Below are 16,078 nucleotides of genomic sequence, written 5' to 3'. Positions count from 1 at the left end.
GGACAGACGGACAGACGGACAGACGGACAGACGGACAGACAGACGGACAGGGCCAAATCAACTCAGCTCGTCACCCTGATCAAGAATATATATACTTTGTGGGGTCTGCCACGCCTCCTTCTCCCTGTTACATACATTTCAACAAAACCATTATACCCTGATTTCCCATTGAAAATGGGTTCAGGGTATAAAAATGAAAGAACATCGGAGGGTAAATATATAGATATGGGTGCATAAAAATACAATATATATGTATGTATATATTCAATATGTATATGTATGTGGTTTTGTATATACACATATATACGCATGCATGTATGTATGTACGTATATAAATCTGTCTTAGTGAGCGCGCGCTGTGCCGCTGAACGACATTCAGGCAGCACATCAATGAATCAAAAATACAAGCGAGCAGATGAGGAAGAAGAAGAGCAGGAGGAAGGGGATGGGGAAGGGGCAGCAGCTGAGGTGGAGGCAGTAAGGTGAGAGGGCGCAGCCTCTCTTTTGACGTTGACAACGCGACCGAGCAAGAAGAAGAAACCGAAGCATTGCTGATGTATGGGGCAACAAAAGGTGTGCGTGTGTGTGTCTGTATGTGTGGGACGAACTTCAGTGTTGCAAAAAAGAAGAAGAAGGAACCAGAAAGCGTGCTAATGTTGGATGTGAACGCCTAGGAAATACCCTAAAATTAAAGCCAATTGCTGTTGAACATAATGAAAAACTATATGATATTTTCGGGATCTACACTAGAGGATCGGCAACCTTGATATCGATAACTGTGAACATACTGAGCGCCTATCATAGGGAAAGCTACACAAAGAGGGACTCATATATGGGAGAAAGGGTAGATGGGTCCAAAATACGTCAACAAAACGGGTAGATGATATAGCTCTTATATAGCTTATAGACAGACAGACTTAAGTAAGGACAGATACGATATCCTTTCTCACATCACATAGAAGACAGCGGGAGAAATGGTCAACTTAACTCAACATTATTGCAACATAGAGGCAGACGATCCATTCAATTCTTCAGACTGTTGCATAACTATGCAGAAAATCAATATACCCGCTGCACTCAGAGCATTCAGAACACACACACTAAAATACAAGAAAAATGAATTTCAGAGTGAAAAAACAGCGGCAAAAAAAAACATTAAAAAACCACAACAACAACAACAACAAATAACACACGTTGTCGCTTTTTCATCTTAGGCCACGTTTTTTCAGTCCTGCTCGACCCCGGCCACACAATTGACTCGTTTGCCAACACGCGTCAAACTGTTGCAACAACCAAAAGCTGCAACACACACACACACACACACATACGCACACACACACCTAAATTTCTGTTGACTTTTGCCAGATGTGTTATCAGTGGAAGATCTACAGATTGTCAAAATGCTAATGAGATGTCGAATGAAGGAGAGCAGCACTCACACTCACACTCACACTAATGATAATCATCATCATCATTATCATTATCAATATAACAAAGAAAAATGACAATCGCATCGATAATCAATAAAAGTTGTCAAATTAAAAGCTAACTTACTCATTTATCTTTCTTTATATATGTCATATATAATCTAAGGTAACCAATTTTAAGGTCGGTTTAAGAATTAAAATTCCTTAGTAAAATATAATTGGAGCTCAGATGAGAATGTGAGATTGGAAGTAAATAGAACTGACCCGATATTTGAGTAAAGTTCATATGTGATTTTTAATATAGTATAGTAAAAGTATAGTTAAGGGGATAGTTGTACTTTTCAATTCCATTTATAGAGTCAGCTAAAAGCCAACCAGTTTATTTACAGGAGTCGATCTATTCAGCTATTCAGTTATATAGCTTTTAGCTACTCAGAATATCTCAGGTTCTGACATGTCTTATATATATTTATATTTCTTAATGTTTACTTTTGCTTACTCCTTCAGCTTCGTCTTCTCCATCTTGTTCTTCTTCGTTAGCTAATCTTTCGTTACAGCTTTTAAATTGATTCAACAGCTTTCTCCATCTTATTTATAGCTTTCCAACTGGAACGGGCATTCCAGGGCTTGGGCAGCGCTACTCCGATTTGACCTGCCACAAAATGTGGCACAGACGCAATGCAGGTGTCAATCGGCGAGTACAGTTGCCACACGACCTGACCCCTAGCCAGAGCACCCAGAGCAGGAGACTGAATCCAAATTCAAGCCGAGGCTCGAGCTGACTTGGAGCTTCAGTCGCAGCGTCGCAGTCTGTGGCATGTTTTTGGTCCATGTCTCAGAGAGGGGCCTCAAGGCATAACTGGTGCAAGGCCTCAACACGCGCTGCCCACACGCCCGAGTTGCTATCTGGCCTCGGGTACCAGGTCCCAGCTTCTCCTTCTTCTTCCTCTTCCTTCCCCCCGCTTTCGGTGACAGAGTTGAGTTGTCGTTGGGGCTGGGCTCGCGGGCCAAAGAAAAATAAAGAGGCAAAACACACACAAAGAGAGAAAAAAAAAAAACTAAACTTTCGCAACGAATTCTCATACAAAGATCCTAGACAGAGGTTTCTGGGGCCAGCGTGTGCCAACTACACTGAGCAAAAAGAAAATTGTTAGAGGAACATTAGTCAATGGATCATAATTGGAACTTTAATAAAATTTCTCTTTATTCTAAGAGGATTTTATGTAATGATTTATTGACTGATGATCATTCAGAACGTTATTTAATATTTAGCTAGTTCTCATCATTTAATACTGCTTTATTTTGGTCAGTGTACTCAGCATTCGTTAGGTGAACATATATATAGGCATCCACACATATATGCAGATCGGTTCAGTGTTCAGTTTTCAGTTTGAACTAAATGAAGTGAACTCGAGTCGGCTGTTTGTCGCTGTCATTTTGGCTGCTGCGTCTGTGTGTGTGCGTGTCTATGTGTGTGTGTGTGCGAGGGCAAACGGGCGTTCGTTTGAGGTCTGGCATCGGTCGCCTCGATGTCGATCGGTCGGTCGGTCGGTCGATCGGTCGGTCGCATGGCATTAGCATTTTCAGTTTTGTTTTATTTTTAGATGCCGCAAAAAACAAACACACACACACACACAGAGAACTGCAAGCGTGTGTGTGTGGAAGTCTGCGCTGCTTGGAGGTGACTGACTGACTGACTGACTGAATGAGTGAATGACTGTCAGACTGACAGAGCGACTGTCAGACGGCACTTCGTTTTGACAAACGCCTCTGACAGTGCCCAACGACAGTTTGCACCACATTCACATTCACATTCACATTCACATTCATACTCAAATTCAAATTCACATTCACGCATTCTTATTTTGACTTCCAATAAGAAAACAGCTGCTCAAAGCTTAATCCTTAAGCTGATTCTATGCCTCAGTCTACGATTATATTTTAACAATTTATTCTACAATGCTTCTTCTTCTACTCGTATTTATATTTTTAATTCTATTTAAGTGTTTGACATATCGAATTTCATTCTTTTTAGCAATCATATTCTCCTGCACAAAGGTCTTTTCAATTATACAATTGCAGTTCTGCGAGTTCAGCTTTTCGACGCCTCATTCTCGTATTCCATTCGCTGTAAATTCAAGTTCATAATATTATTCATAATTTGTGCAGCATACTTCCAGCTAAGATCAACTTTATAAATACATATACTTTGATATAAGTATATGATGCAGAAAGCAAATTAACTGTATGCATATAAATGTATAAATGTAGATCAAATCAGATTAAATTTAAGAGTTTATCAACTGATCAATCACTCAGCTGATCTTCAAAAATTATTATTAATGTGTTCTTAACAATATTCCCTCTTAAGTAAACAGTATTTATAGCAGCTGATTTAAAGTCAAGTGCCCAAGAACATCATATCATATACTAGATAATGAATTAAGACTAATAAAACTGATTCTGAATAATAATTCAAACTGATCCTCAAATTAATTTGATTAATTCATTCTCAGAAGAATTATATGTAGGTCAGATTTCAAGCTTAATAAATTATTATTCAAACGATAGTCTGAATTCATATTTGATAAACTGATCTTCAAGGAACGATCGAAAATTATATGTGGGTCAACCGATCTACACATATATATATATAGACTATATAAAGAATCGTTGACCATTGCATACTTGAGTAGGGCTTCCATACTTCAATTTTAAATGATCTGTCACATGATCTAACATATGAGAGTCACATTTTAAGTTTATTACCCACAGTTCAGCTGAACTACTCACAGATATACAGACTCATCTTGAAGTGAGTAATGAATTGAACTTGTCGCAAACCTAGCTTACAAGTCCCATACCTTCAACTGATCTTCAGTCAGATCTTTTGCGTGATCCTCCCGTACAGCTTCAATCTCGACCTGTTGCAATTATCTAAATATACTTATGCATAAATATATATTGCCTATCTATATATTGTGATCTTAACTGATCGCAGCTGTGTGTGCTGTGTATCAAAGTTCACATTTTGAAAAATTTGCAACAAGACGAAATGAAAAAAAAACACATTCTCATACTCGCACTCGCGCGAGCTCGCGCGGTTTAATTAAAGTTCAGCGGCACTTCGGCCCACCTCAACCCACTCGACAATATCACGACATTTGCAATCATTAACAGACCAAGCTGAACCCAGCCGAGATCAGTCGAGTCAAGTTGAAGTGAACTCAGCTAAGTGCTTGGTGTGGGCGCCAGTTGAACTGCCAACAACTGCCAACTGCGAACCGGCATCTGGCAACTGGAACAGCAACTGAAATTGTGAACGATCATCAGCTGAATAGAACGACGACTATAGCGAAATAGTTTTCGTGTTTGAGAAATCACCGACAAAGTGGGATGCTTTATGGATTTATGATTTTAGTTGGCGGCACAATTCAAACGAAAACCAAAACAAATCAACAGAAAATGCACTGCAAGAAATATCGAAGAAGATCAACTTGAACTTTTGAGAATACAAAAATGAAGAATATAATTTCAGATGAGCGATCAAGTACAATTAACTCTCCGTTTAATTCAAAGATCGTGATCTACGATCAACTACATTATACACATATATTTTCTATCGATCTAAGTAAGAAACATAGTCTAAGATCATTGACAATGGTTTCGCTGTACTTCATTTTCCTTTCTCTAAGTGTATTCGGCAAACTTTTGAAGCACTGCGGTCAGCGCCAATGCTTAACCCCCCAAACCGAACCTGAGTCAATAGCAGAAAATAAAGCTAAAAAATATATAACAACGGCTCGCACAATCGTACGATCTTTGATCTGCAGTAAGTAAAAAGCGAGAAGCGTAGAGGAGAAACATATCAAAAAGAAAAAACTGTCAACGGATCAAATTCATAAGAGCATGACAAATGCAAGATCAACGTAACAACATGAAATATAACGAGTGATCGAGTGAATCTCCCAGTCGCAGCTCAATTATGCTTGCTGATCAAACAATACACTGTGATCGCCGTGATTTCCTATATATATGTAAGAGAGAGAGAGAGAGAGAGAGAGAGAGAGAGAGAGAGAGAGAGAGAGAGAGAGAGAGAGTGAGAGAGAGCGAGAGAGAGAGAGAGAGTGAGAGAGAGAGCGAGAGAGAGAGAGAGAGAAGGAGACAACAACAAAATAAAAATAAATAAAAAATGCTGACAAAAAAAAAAAAAAAAGTGGCCAGTGCCCGACTGGCAAGTGCAAGTACATAAAGCATCATCGGGTTTCAGTTTCAGGGGCTGAGGATCGCGCCGATCGCCCGCAGTTCATGTGACAAAAATGTCGCAGTCAGCAGTCAGCGGAAAGAAACTCAAACTCAAAGCCAAAGTCAAAGTGGAAAAAAGCAGATACAGATACACAAAGCAAAAAGATCGCGATATTCATCTTTCATCTGGCGATCACACCCTCACCCTCAGCTCGAGTTTGACTGTGTGTTTTTTTTTTTTTGGGAAAACGGGTTTATGGTTGATGTTTGGCTGTTGTATCTCCGTTTGTCATCGTCGTCAAATATTTGCTTTAGCGTCGCGCTAATGACATCGAGCGGTAAAATATGAGACACTCGCTGCAATACCCTCGTCTTCTCTACTACTACTTCGAAGTCTGAGCCCGTAACTCATCAGCAAGTCCGTAATCAGGACGCTCGTTGCATTTACTATGCTCATGAAATATGAACTCTTACATATTTCTATATCATGTGTTATTAAAAATTTCTATATAATGAATTGTTAAATAGGCTTATCTATGTTCAGTATAAGTGTGAGAGCAGGAACAAATGGAGAGAAACAAGCTGAGAGGGAGATGAAAATAGGAAGAAAGAGAATGAGATGAGATAGTCTACACATTGAGAAAGGGAGAGCAAGAGAGAGGAAATAAAGCGGAAATATCGCTAAATAAAGAGCATGAGCAAGAGCTAGAGGACTTTTTACTGGGATCGTGTGGAGTGGGGCTTATCAAGAACTCCAACGAGGTAAGCAATTATATTATGTATACATGCAAAGCATAAATATGTGACTACATATATCTAAATGTATGTACATACGATACGATAAGCATGCCTTATATGATAATGATGTTATACGATACTCGTATAAGCCGACACATTTTATGCTGAGCATTTCAAAATATAAACACAAACTCTTCTGCTTCTGTTGTTGTTATTGCTTTTGTTGTTCATTCAAAAAGAGCGAGAAATTCCATTGAAAAATGTTAGCCAAACGGAAGTTGTTTGATGGGCACGTATTTGGGATTTATCCAAAGGTCAAATATTGATATGCTAAACGCCAAAAAAACCAAACTGCTGCCGAAAATATTTAGCATTAGTATTAGTAACGTATTTACGAGGCTGACCTACCAAAATGAATAAAAACAAACCGACACCCGTTCCAAAACAAAACAGAAAATCAAATTTGATGCGCCAAATTAACAACAAAAAATAAACAAAAACAAATAAAAAATAAAATACTTGTCTAACCTGTCACAGCGAATGAGCAAATATTTAATATTTGGATTACGATCGGACAATAGACAAATCAACGAACGAAATGACAATCGCAAATGACTTGAAAGATGCACTGAGAGAAATCACAACTGAAAGCTCTACACCAAACGCATACCAGAAATGAATGTTTATTTTAATTTTTTAGTTTCTTAAATCTTCCCAGACTTTAATGAAATTTTTTCTATATGCTGCAATATTTCGCTCAGTGTACAGGTGCATAAGCCGCGCACTGATAATCTGAGCCGAAAAATATATATGTGCATACGCGAAACTTTTAATTCGAATTCTGAAACCCGTTGACCCGAACTCGTTGATCCACTTAACGTTCGTTAAAATGCCCGAGAAGGTTAACATTAGATCCGATTGTCGGTATTTCGTTTTTTTTTTTTCAGCCATTTTTTATCAAGGCCAGGGCCTGGCCAGACACACAAAGTTCAAAACCGTAGCCCGTCCCTATTAACGAGTATGCTAATCTCCCCTCACTATTGACGTCACAAATCGATGGACCGCAAGTTAGGAGGCTCAGATTTTCCATAAAGTTATCGCAAGCCCAGGTCAAAAGATTGTTCTGTAAAAATATAATAAAACTAAGCTGAAAAAATCAAATCACATGCCAAAATGTTCTTCGATCCAAAATATTTTGGTTCGTTTGCCTTTATTTGTTTTCATTATGAATTTGGTTGTTAAAATATTATGGAAATTTTGATGTATACAGCTATTAGTTAAGTCAATCTAAATATGTCAAAGATCCAAATGAATCGCTGATCCCAACCAATATATAATTCTAGCTGAGAGTGAATACCCTGTAAATGCTGTTATATAAACGGCAAATATTTAATGGTTAATTAATTCAGGATAAATGGTCAAATTATCTAACTATAATAATTACGTTCGAGCTAAAGACCGAAATTCTAAAAAAAAAAATTTATTATTTTTGAATTTTCAGCAAGAAACTAAAATACCCTGTAATATTATTCAAGCTTCTTATTTTTGAATAACATCAAATTTAAATGTAAAAAATTTAATTTTGGATTTATTCTTTGGTTTTTATCAGCCCGAAACGAATTTAATTTCAAGGAGCATCCAAAAGTCGATCACATCAAGGAAATCCAAATAGTGAGAAGGTAAGGAATATCTCACAAGTCGATCAGTTGCTGTTTTGTTATGCTAAAATAAATATGTTATAGGCTCCGCAACTTAACCGACTTACATATTTGGAAAAAAAATATTCATTTTTAGGGTTTATAGGCGAAACGTGTTGATGCGTGCATAATTCAATGCGATATATAAATATTTATATATGTATACATAAATAGAAACTTATATATCTATCTATATCTATATATTTATATTATAACTCAACCTTTGTTTAAGCTAAATGTTCTGAGCGCTGCTTTGCTTCTGATTGCCTCAATGCGAACTTGGGTATCATTGGTAGATATTAGATCGGAGGGAGCGAAAGTGTAAAAATTTGAATAAGCAGATTCTATATGTAGAATATTAAAATTAGTTAAAATTCGAGACTAGGAGAATTAGAACGGGACTATACATTAATTAAAAACAAACGCAATAATAAAATCTTCATTTAATAATTTATCAGTTTCTTTTTCAGATTCCTTTTCTTAAAACTCGATTCCTAATGTTTTTCCAATTTGAAATACATGATATTCCAACTGGAGCCCGATTGGCATGCCAGATATCAAATCGTATCTAAGCTCAGTTCTTTAACTTACAGCGCTTTAACCGTTAAGGCAGAGCTTTCGTCCTGTGTCCCTGTGAACGATTCGCACTGTACTCAAAAACTGTGCGGCAAGTGAAAAACGTTTCGTTGGAGGGTCTCCAATTGGAGACCTGCATACTCACTCTCTCACTTGGGCACGCACCCTTTGTGAGCAATTAACGAGCAAACAAGAAAACAGATGCGCATTAGGCGCCTCTAAAACTGATTCACTTTAGCGAGAACAAAGCCTAAGCCCAAAAATAATTTGCAAGAAAAGAAAAGGCAAAGAAAATGCAAATAAAATGCAGACAGGTAGCGCACAAAAACAGCAACAGCAACAGATGAAGAGGGGAAAGTGGGCGAAGAAAGAGAAGTGCGCTTATCAGGGCGGGCAAGGCAAGCGCCGGATATGAGCGCCACTTAAAAACTGTAAAAACAACGCGACGGCAACAAGTGTGTGTAAAAGAGCGAGCAGCCGAGAGAGCGAGAGAGGGTGAGTGGCAGTCGGCACTCGTTGTTACTGTGCTTTCTGATAGCAGTAACAAAAGCTGCCGTGTCAGGTAGCTGACGTCGCCGTCGCCGTCGTCGTTGCTGCCGCTGCCATTGCCGTTGCCGTTTTTACATGGGCCAATTAATGAAAGCGACAAAATAGCAAATAATAATGTGAAGGGTATGTAAAAGGCGTAAAGGCAAACACGTAACAAAGAAACACGTACATTCACACACACATACGCACACAAAAGAGAGCACGCCTACGTAACAGCTGTGGGGGAGCAGAGAGAGCGAGAGAGCGCGCAAGCGGTATTTTATTAATTTGGTATGTCTATGCGCGTGCTACTTTGTAACAGCGACTGCGTCGACGTAGACGTCGCGACGTCGGCAGAACACAATAATAACGTAGACTAATTGCAGACATGCGTTTGAGCTAAAAGCTTTGTCGCCGACGGCGACGGCGAAGCCGACGCTGACTACATTCAATCAATGCGGCGAGCGCAGCAAGTGTTTTACAATTTACAGTTGCTGACAATTGCTGAATCATTTGTTTATTGCCAAATCAAAAGTGTGTTTGTATTAATTACCGTTTTAAGCAGACGTCGTCTGCGCTGCCACTGCCAATGCTGTCGTTGTTGCTCCCGATGTTGATTTTGCCGTTAGTTTTATGTAGTTGCTGCGCTGCTACTGCTGCTGTTGTTGTTGCTGCTGTTGCTGTCAAACACTTCAATGATATTTTATATGGAGCAATTGATAAACCCGCACACACACATGCATCAGAATCTACACACTTGCACGCATACACACTCACAATTTGTACATAAAAATTAAGTACAATAATTCACTGGCACTTGTTGTTGCTGCTTTTGCATAAGTTTCATTGATCGCCGCGTTTTGATTAATTGTTTAAATTACGTTTATTATTACTGTTTGTTTGTTTATTTCTATATTTTCCACTTTGCCTTTTGTTTTGGCATCCAGCTGCGCCCCTCAACCGACAACGACCCGCACTCGAGAGCGTCGCAAATATAACTGACTGGCGCTGCCCAACACGACGGTCGCTGCTCGATCGCTGGCGTTGCTGCTCTCTCTCACTCTCTCTATGTCTCCATCACTTCTGTGTGTGGGGCCGCACCGGGCGTTCGGCTGCACTTCGTGCGCCATTTATGTATGTGTGTGTGTGTGTGAACTGTAGTTTATATGAATGAATTTCGTGGCAACATGCTTAAGAGCGATCTTTTAAGAGCGCACACGTAAGAAGCTAAAGAGTAATGGCACCTACGATACATGTGTATGTGTGTACATACGTACATTTATTTTAATGCAGCAGGTTGTTTGCTCTGCTGTGTAACGATCAACTGGTATTATAATTATTAATTATTATGATTATATGTTTGGGGTGCGCTCGTCATGGAAAAAGAGTTAGTTTTGATTTGCTTTCAATTAATGGTGAAAATGCGTGTGCGTGTGCTCAGAGACAAAGAAATTGATTTACTCTACAGAAGCGTTTATTTTGTACTCGAAATTAGATTTTCAGCGTGCTCCGGATAATAATAATAGTTATATCTTCCTTCCCTTTCAATAATTCATTTGCAAATCTGCTAATTATTATCGCTTTTCCAGCTCTCTCAAAAAAGACTCAAAAAACAATTAAGAAAACAAAACGATGTCGTCTGCCGCTGCGCTGCGGCTGCCTTTGCCCGTTCAGCCAGGGGCAGATAGAAACTGTCAAACAAAACAAACGATACAACGATACGCCGATGCTGAAAGTGTGCTGTGATTTCTTTTGCTCTTCATTGTTTTCTTTTGACACGCTTTGCTTTGCATGCACTTCGAGTGAAGTGTGTGGAGTGGAGAGTGGCGAACGGAAAGCGGAAAGCAACAAGAAGAGGCGTCAATGACGGCGGAGTGCTGCTGCAGCGCAGCGGCTGCAGCTGTCAGTCAGCGACGACCTTAAGCTAAACATATCAAAGGAAGCAGCAGAAGCAAAAAGCTCGCATTAAGAGCGGGAGAGCGGGAGAGAGCTAGAGATGGCATCGAATATAAATTAACTGCCATGAACGAAGTAATGGCACAACAACAACAACAACAACGACGACGACAATGGCAACAACAATGAAGGTTGAGCAAAAAGGCAGAAAGCAAAACGGCAAAACTGCAACGACGCGACGCGGCGCAGTCAGCGCTGCCGTTGTGGGCGTCGTTGCTGCTGCTGCTGCTTAATCTATGCCTGTGATCGAGCAAGTACAAATGGCTGCAGATGCAACGGCAGCAACAGCAACAATTGCTGCCGAGGTCAAACAGCAATCAATAAAGGTCAGCGACTACCGCCGCGGCACGCCTGAGTGCCTGCTGCCAATGCCAGCCCAGGCAGGCACCGAGCAGAATCGGCCCACGCCTCACCTGTGCCCCCGCCGCTGCACCGCTCCCCCTCCCTGCTGCATGCTGCCTGCTGCGCTGCCCATTCATGCGGCCCACGATGAAGATGCTTTATGTTGCAAATTGAAAGCTGGACGTCCAATAATCGAGCCGACTGCCGACCAAGCCAGAGAGGACAGCGACGCGGCATCTCTGCTGCTGCTGCTGTTGCTGCTGTTTCTGCTGTTTCTGCTGTTCTGTTGCGTCGGCAGCTGTAGGCAGCCAGACAAATGTAGACAGTTGCGACTGCGCAGCAGCTGCGCCGGCCTAGGCGCAAACGACTTAACCCTACAATGGACGTGGAAAAAGAGAGACAGATGAAAGCTTTGGCAAAAGCCAAAGAAATCCAGTTCAGGACTTGAATGACTAAGCTTTCTGATTGGAAATAACGCAGCTCGAATAATTTCCTATACTTTTAGATCCTATTAATTCAATTGCTGATCATTGTGACTCGAGACATAACTGTTCAATTTGAAACTTAAATGAAACGGATTATTTTATTATATCAGCTGACATATGTATGTGTGTTTATTCGATGTTGATAATTCGATAATTCTGTTTAAGTAATTTAAGAGTTATTGATTAAAGTCGAAGGATATATGCTCCTTCTACAGTTTTAATATTTTATCTATCCGTGTGTCATTATACATTTATTTGCATATATTTAAAAACAAGTAATTGATAAATTTTTTATATAATAATTAAATATTATTTTCATTCATAAAGTCTTTCAGATAATATGTATAAATCAGTATTATATAATAATAAAACTTTATTAAACGAAATTTAGGTTTTTTATTTAATATTGTTACTACACAACAGATTTATTTTAAAGATATTTCTCTCACATTTTTCACTCGTTTCCGTTTGATTTATTTTTAATTTCGTCGTCTTATCTTTCCTCCATCGATTTCAGCCCAGCGAGCCACTTGGGGGTTAAGAAGTTAAATGGCGGATGTCGATGTCTGTGGCATTAGGCGTATGTTGCAAGCGTTATCCAAGCTGCGCCTGCTTGCCTGCTGCCCAGCTTCGTCACGCCCCCTGCGCACCGCCGCCCCCACATCGGCTGCTGCTGCTGCTGCTGTGCATTGTGTAGCGAAGTAGTCAAGTAGCTCCAGCTCCAGTCTTGAGTTGACGTCTGCCCCCCGCCCGCCGCCCGCCGCCCCCAGCCTAGACTAGGCTAGGCTTGCACCTTGTCGTCGTTGAATGTATCTTTAGCTCTTTGGCATCCACAAGATATTTTTAATGGGACTCGCTTCCTTTAAGCTCCGCTGCTGCCGTTTCTGCGTCTCCCTCTGCTTCTTCTTCTTCTGCTTGATTTTTCTCTTCTTTTTTGCCTCTTTTCGTCAGATTTTTGTGAATGAAGTTGTTTTTAGACGAAGTGCACCATTATCGCACTGACATGTCTGGGGATATGGCATTGGGATTGGCTTTCGGTTTTTCCTTTTTTCTCTCATTTTTTCTTTTTGTTGCTCACTCGTTTTCGGATTGAAATGGGTATATCAGTTGTGAGTGAGGTCTGCCTATATCCAAATCTCTTTTGACAGCAAGATACCAGAATCTCTAGAGCTTTACATAGAGTAGATCTTCAGAGATGTATATAACTCTTTATATGTAGACTTATTGATGTAGTAGCCTAATGAGGAATACGTATTCATATACGCTCTTATAGAAAGAAAGTGTAATGCTGCCATGGTTCCTTTCAGTAGTATCCAGTAGTATCAATATTCATATCCTTCCATGTCTGCATTATCTTATATCTTTCAATACAACTTGTGTAAATATAGTATCAAGATTTTGCTATATGTTAGTGCACATATCGATATATAGATGCAGATGTAGATCCATTGACATTTTAGACGAGCATTGCGCAGTCGTCTATGGCCAGCCTCAATATTTTTCTGCGCTTTTTTGTAGCTTGTTGTCTTGTCCTCCACCTGCTGCTTGTTGGCCGTGTCAACCGTTGATGGATTTCGTTGTTTGATTAACATGGTTAAATGGCAAACGCATTGATATATCGACTCGACTTCGACTTGGAGTTGGAGTTGGAGCCTGAGTTGGAGTCGACTTGGGCTTGGGATTTGCATTTAAGTGACTTTATCGACCGGGTGGCTGCGGATCTGCTTAACTATCTCCGAGCAGGTAGAGGCCCAACTGCTAGGCCTGGACTCAGCTCAGCCTCGGATTCAGGCTGAGGCTTAGCTGCCAGCTGTCAGCTTCGCCCGCTCATTAGAAATCGCTTAACGCCCGCGCTCTACCTGCTCACCTGCCCGGGTTGATCTCTGCAGATGCCTATATAAGTGATAGCTGTTGACCGTTTGGACAGACACTCCCTGTTCAACTGTCAAGCCACTAAGATGTCCATCAACTCGTTTGCTCTGCCGCTGCTGCTCCTGCTCAGCCTTGCGCTCTCTGGCTGCTGGGCGAGGCCGCGGGATCTGCTGAACGAGGTCAACTCCGAGGAAGCGACGCCCGACGACTACATTGACAACGACCTGGTGCAGACCATCTCCAACAGGCCTGTGGTTGGCACCCAGTTCCTCAAGCAGCGGCACGACTTCTACATGCCCCCAGCTCAGCTCTATCCCCAGCTGGTGATACCCTTTGGTGGCGGCAACTACTACAGCAACTATGTCCTGCCGATGTCGACCTACGAGATCGTTGAGCCGGAGCCCATCTTCTAAGGCTAAAGAGTTCCTTCGACCTTAGATATTAGCTTTACTAAAAAAAATAGACAAAAATGTGACATATTATGAAAATAATAAATAATTTTTAAGATATTTGTATTAAATATTAAATATTTAGATCAGATTTAAGTAAGAAAAAATCAAATTAAAGACAAATACAATATGTATAAAAAGATTAACTGATTATTTATTATATGTTTTAATAACTTAGAATACTAAAATCAGAGTTATCATACATTTTGAATTGACACACAAGCCAAATTCAAAACCTCAACGAAATTCCACAGATTTCAAGTGTAGAATTCGAAAAAGATATGAGATCCTTCTAACCGAAAAATCTATAAATCACAAAAAAAAAAAAAATTTAATTGGGGTTGTAAGTTAATGACGACGAAAATAAAGTGTTTTGCATGGACAGACGGAAATACATGCAAAAATTATTCCACAGAGATCTTAAACATGACCTGAGTACTTTCTGTGTGAAAACTTTCATGGAAAGGGAAAGCCGTCCATACTTCCAACATGGCTGGAATTAGCTGGCTATAGGTAGACGAATGAACAGATAAACCGAGGGTCAGACTACGACTAGGCTAGATCAATACGAGCTTTACCTTAGGGCTTTCATATAATCGACTAAATGTTAATCGATATAATATTTCTATGCAAAATCAACTGTGTTATACGATTTATGTTATCATTGCTAAAGTTGTATGAATCGGATAATGAAATTATTTCACAGATTTTAAAATGAATATTTTTTTCACAAAGTTTTCCTCAGGGAAAGTTTGAGCCAGGTCGGGTGAGAGCTGCAATAAAGCCGTTTAATTTCTTCGCAACTCAATTCGTGTAGCTGTTTAGCCGTAATCCCAGTCAACATCTTGCGAAAACATCAGCAAATCTTATAATACCTGCTGTCCGAAGCCATTTCGCAGTTCACACTCAGCGCACACACGCACAGTCGACTGTGGGTCTGGGTCTCGGTTGAATCAAAGGCGAGGGCCTTTGCCCACCTACCGCATTATGTTGCAACAACAATCAACACTCAAATCAACAACAATCTGTACAAACAACAACAACATAATCAAACAAGCAGCAACAGAAGCCAAAGACCAACAGCAGCAGAAATCTCAGTGTGCGTGTGTGTGTGTGTGTTTGTACACATCCCCAAGGAATTTACAGGACAAATCCTAAAGCCAGGCAGCAGCAACCTCCAATGGGCAACAACAACTTGCAACAGCTAGCTGCAACAAGTGTTCCAAATCAAAAACGGAAGCCAAGAGGCAGGAGCTACGGCCTTATTCCACATATGTACATGGGGTTTTTGGTACGACATGGCAAAAGCATTTGGAAAATGTAATTTACAACGCGCAACAGCAGCAGCAACAGCAGCAACAGTCGAGGCACCAGCAGCAGCACCAGCAGCCACTGGACTCACCTGCCACCGATCTCACACATCAACTTAGCTGTTGTTGTTGTTGTTGCTGCTGCTGCGTTGATTTTTAATTTTAACCTTTTTGCTGCTGCTGTTGCTGCCGCGACAGCGCCGATTGCTGCTGCTGCTGCTGAGTTTGTTGCTGCTGCTGTGCAAAAGTTTTTCCTTTTTTTTTTTTTTTTTTTTTTTAATTTGCTGCTCTGCTTCATAGAGCATTTTTCATTAAATTCCTGAATTAAGGCATTCTTGCGACCCATACAAACGATGTTGCTGCTGCTGCTCCTGTTGCTGCTGCTGCTGGTGCTGCTGTTGTTCATGTTCTGAAATAAGAGCAACATTGCTGGCAATGTCCAGAGCGACGACA

The 16,078-nt window shown here is 40.4% G+C and overlaps 2 protein-coding genes across 2 annotated transcripts in view; one reads left to right on the top strand and one right to left on the bottom strand.

Annotated features, from left to right (window-relative positions):
• Positions 1-10,222, bottom strand: part of Samuel (SAM-motif ubiquitously expressed punctatedly localized protein) — a 74,100-nt gene extending 63,878 nt beyond the window's left edge. The window contains exon 1 of the mRNA XM_018004255.2: positions 9,765-10,222. The gene's annotated coding sequence lies outside the window, so the exon portion shown is untranslated. The remainder of the gene's footprint in view (positions 1-9,764) is intronic.
• Positions 10,223-13,906: 3,684 nt separating this feature from the next.
• LOC108609907 (uncharacterized) lies at positions 13,907-15,774 on the top strand. The gene has a single exon (XM_089464327.1). It carries the CDS (start codon positions 13,953-13,955, stop codon positions 14,277-14,279), a length of 327 nt encoding a protein of 108 aa, XP_089320453.1. The 5' UTR covers positions 13,907-13,952; the 3' UTR covers positions 14,280-15,774.
• Positions 15,775-16,078: the final 304 nt, after the last annotated feature.

The sequence above is a fragment of the Drosophila arizonae genome, chromosome 3, assembly GCF_054131065.1.
Source record: "Drosophila arizonae isolate 15081-1271.41 chromosome 3, UAZ_ARI_1.0, whole genome shotgun sequence".
NCBI classification, from domain to species: domain Eukaryota; kingdom Metazoa; phylum Arthropoda; class Insecta; order Diptera; family Drosophilidae; genus Drosophila; species Drosophila arizonae.
The sequence above is the reverse complement of the archived record's forward strand: the minus strand, read 5'-3'. Positions and strand labels throughout refer to the sequence as shown.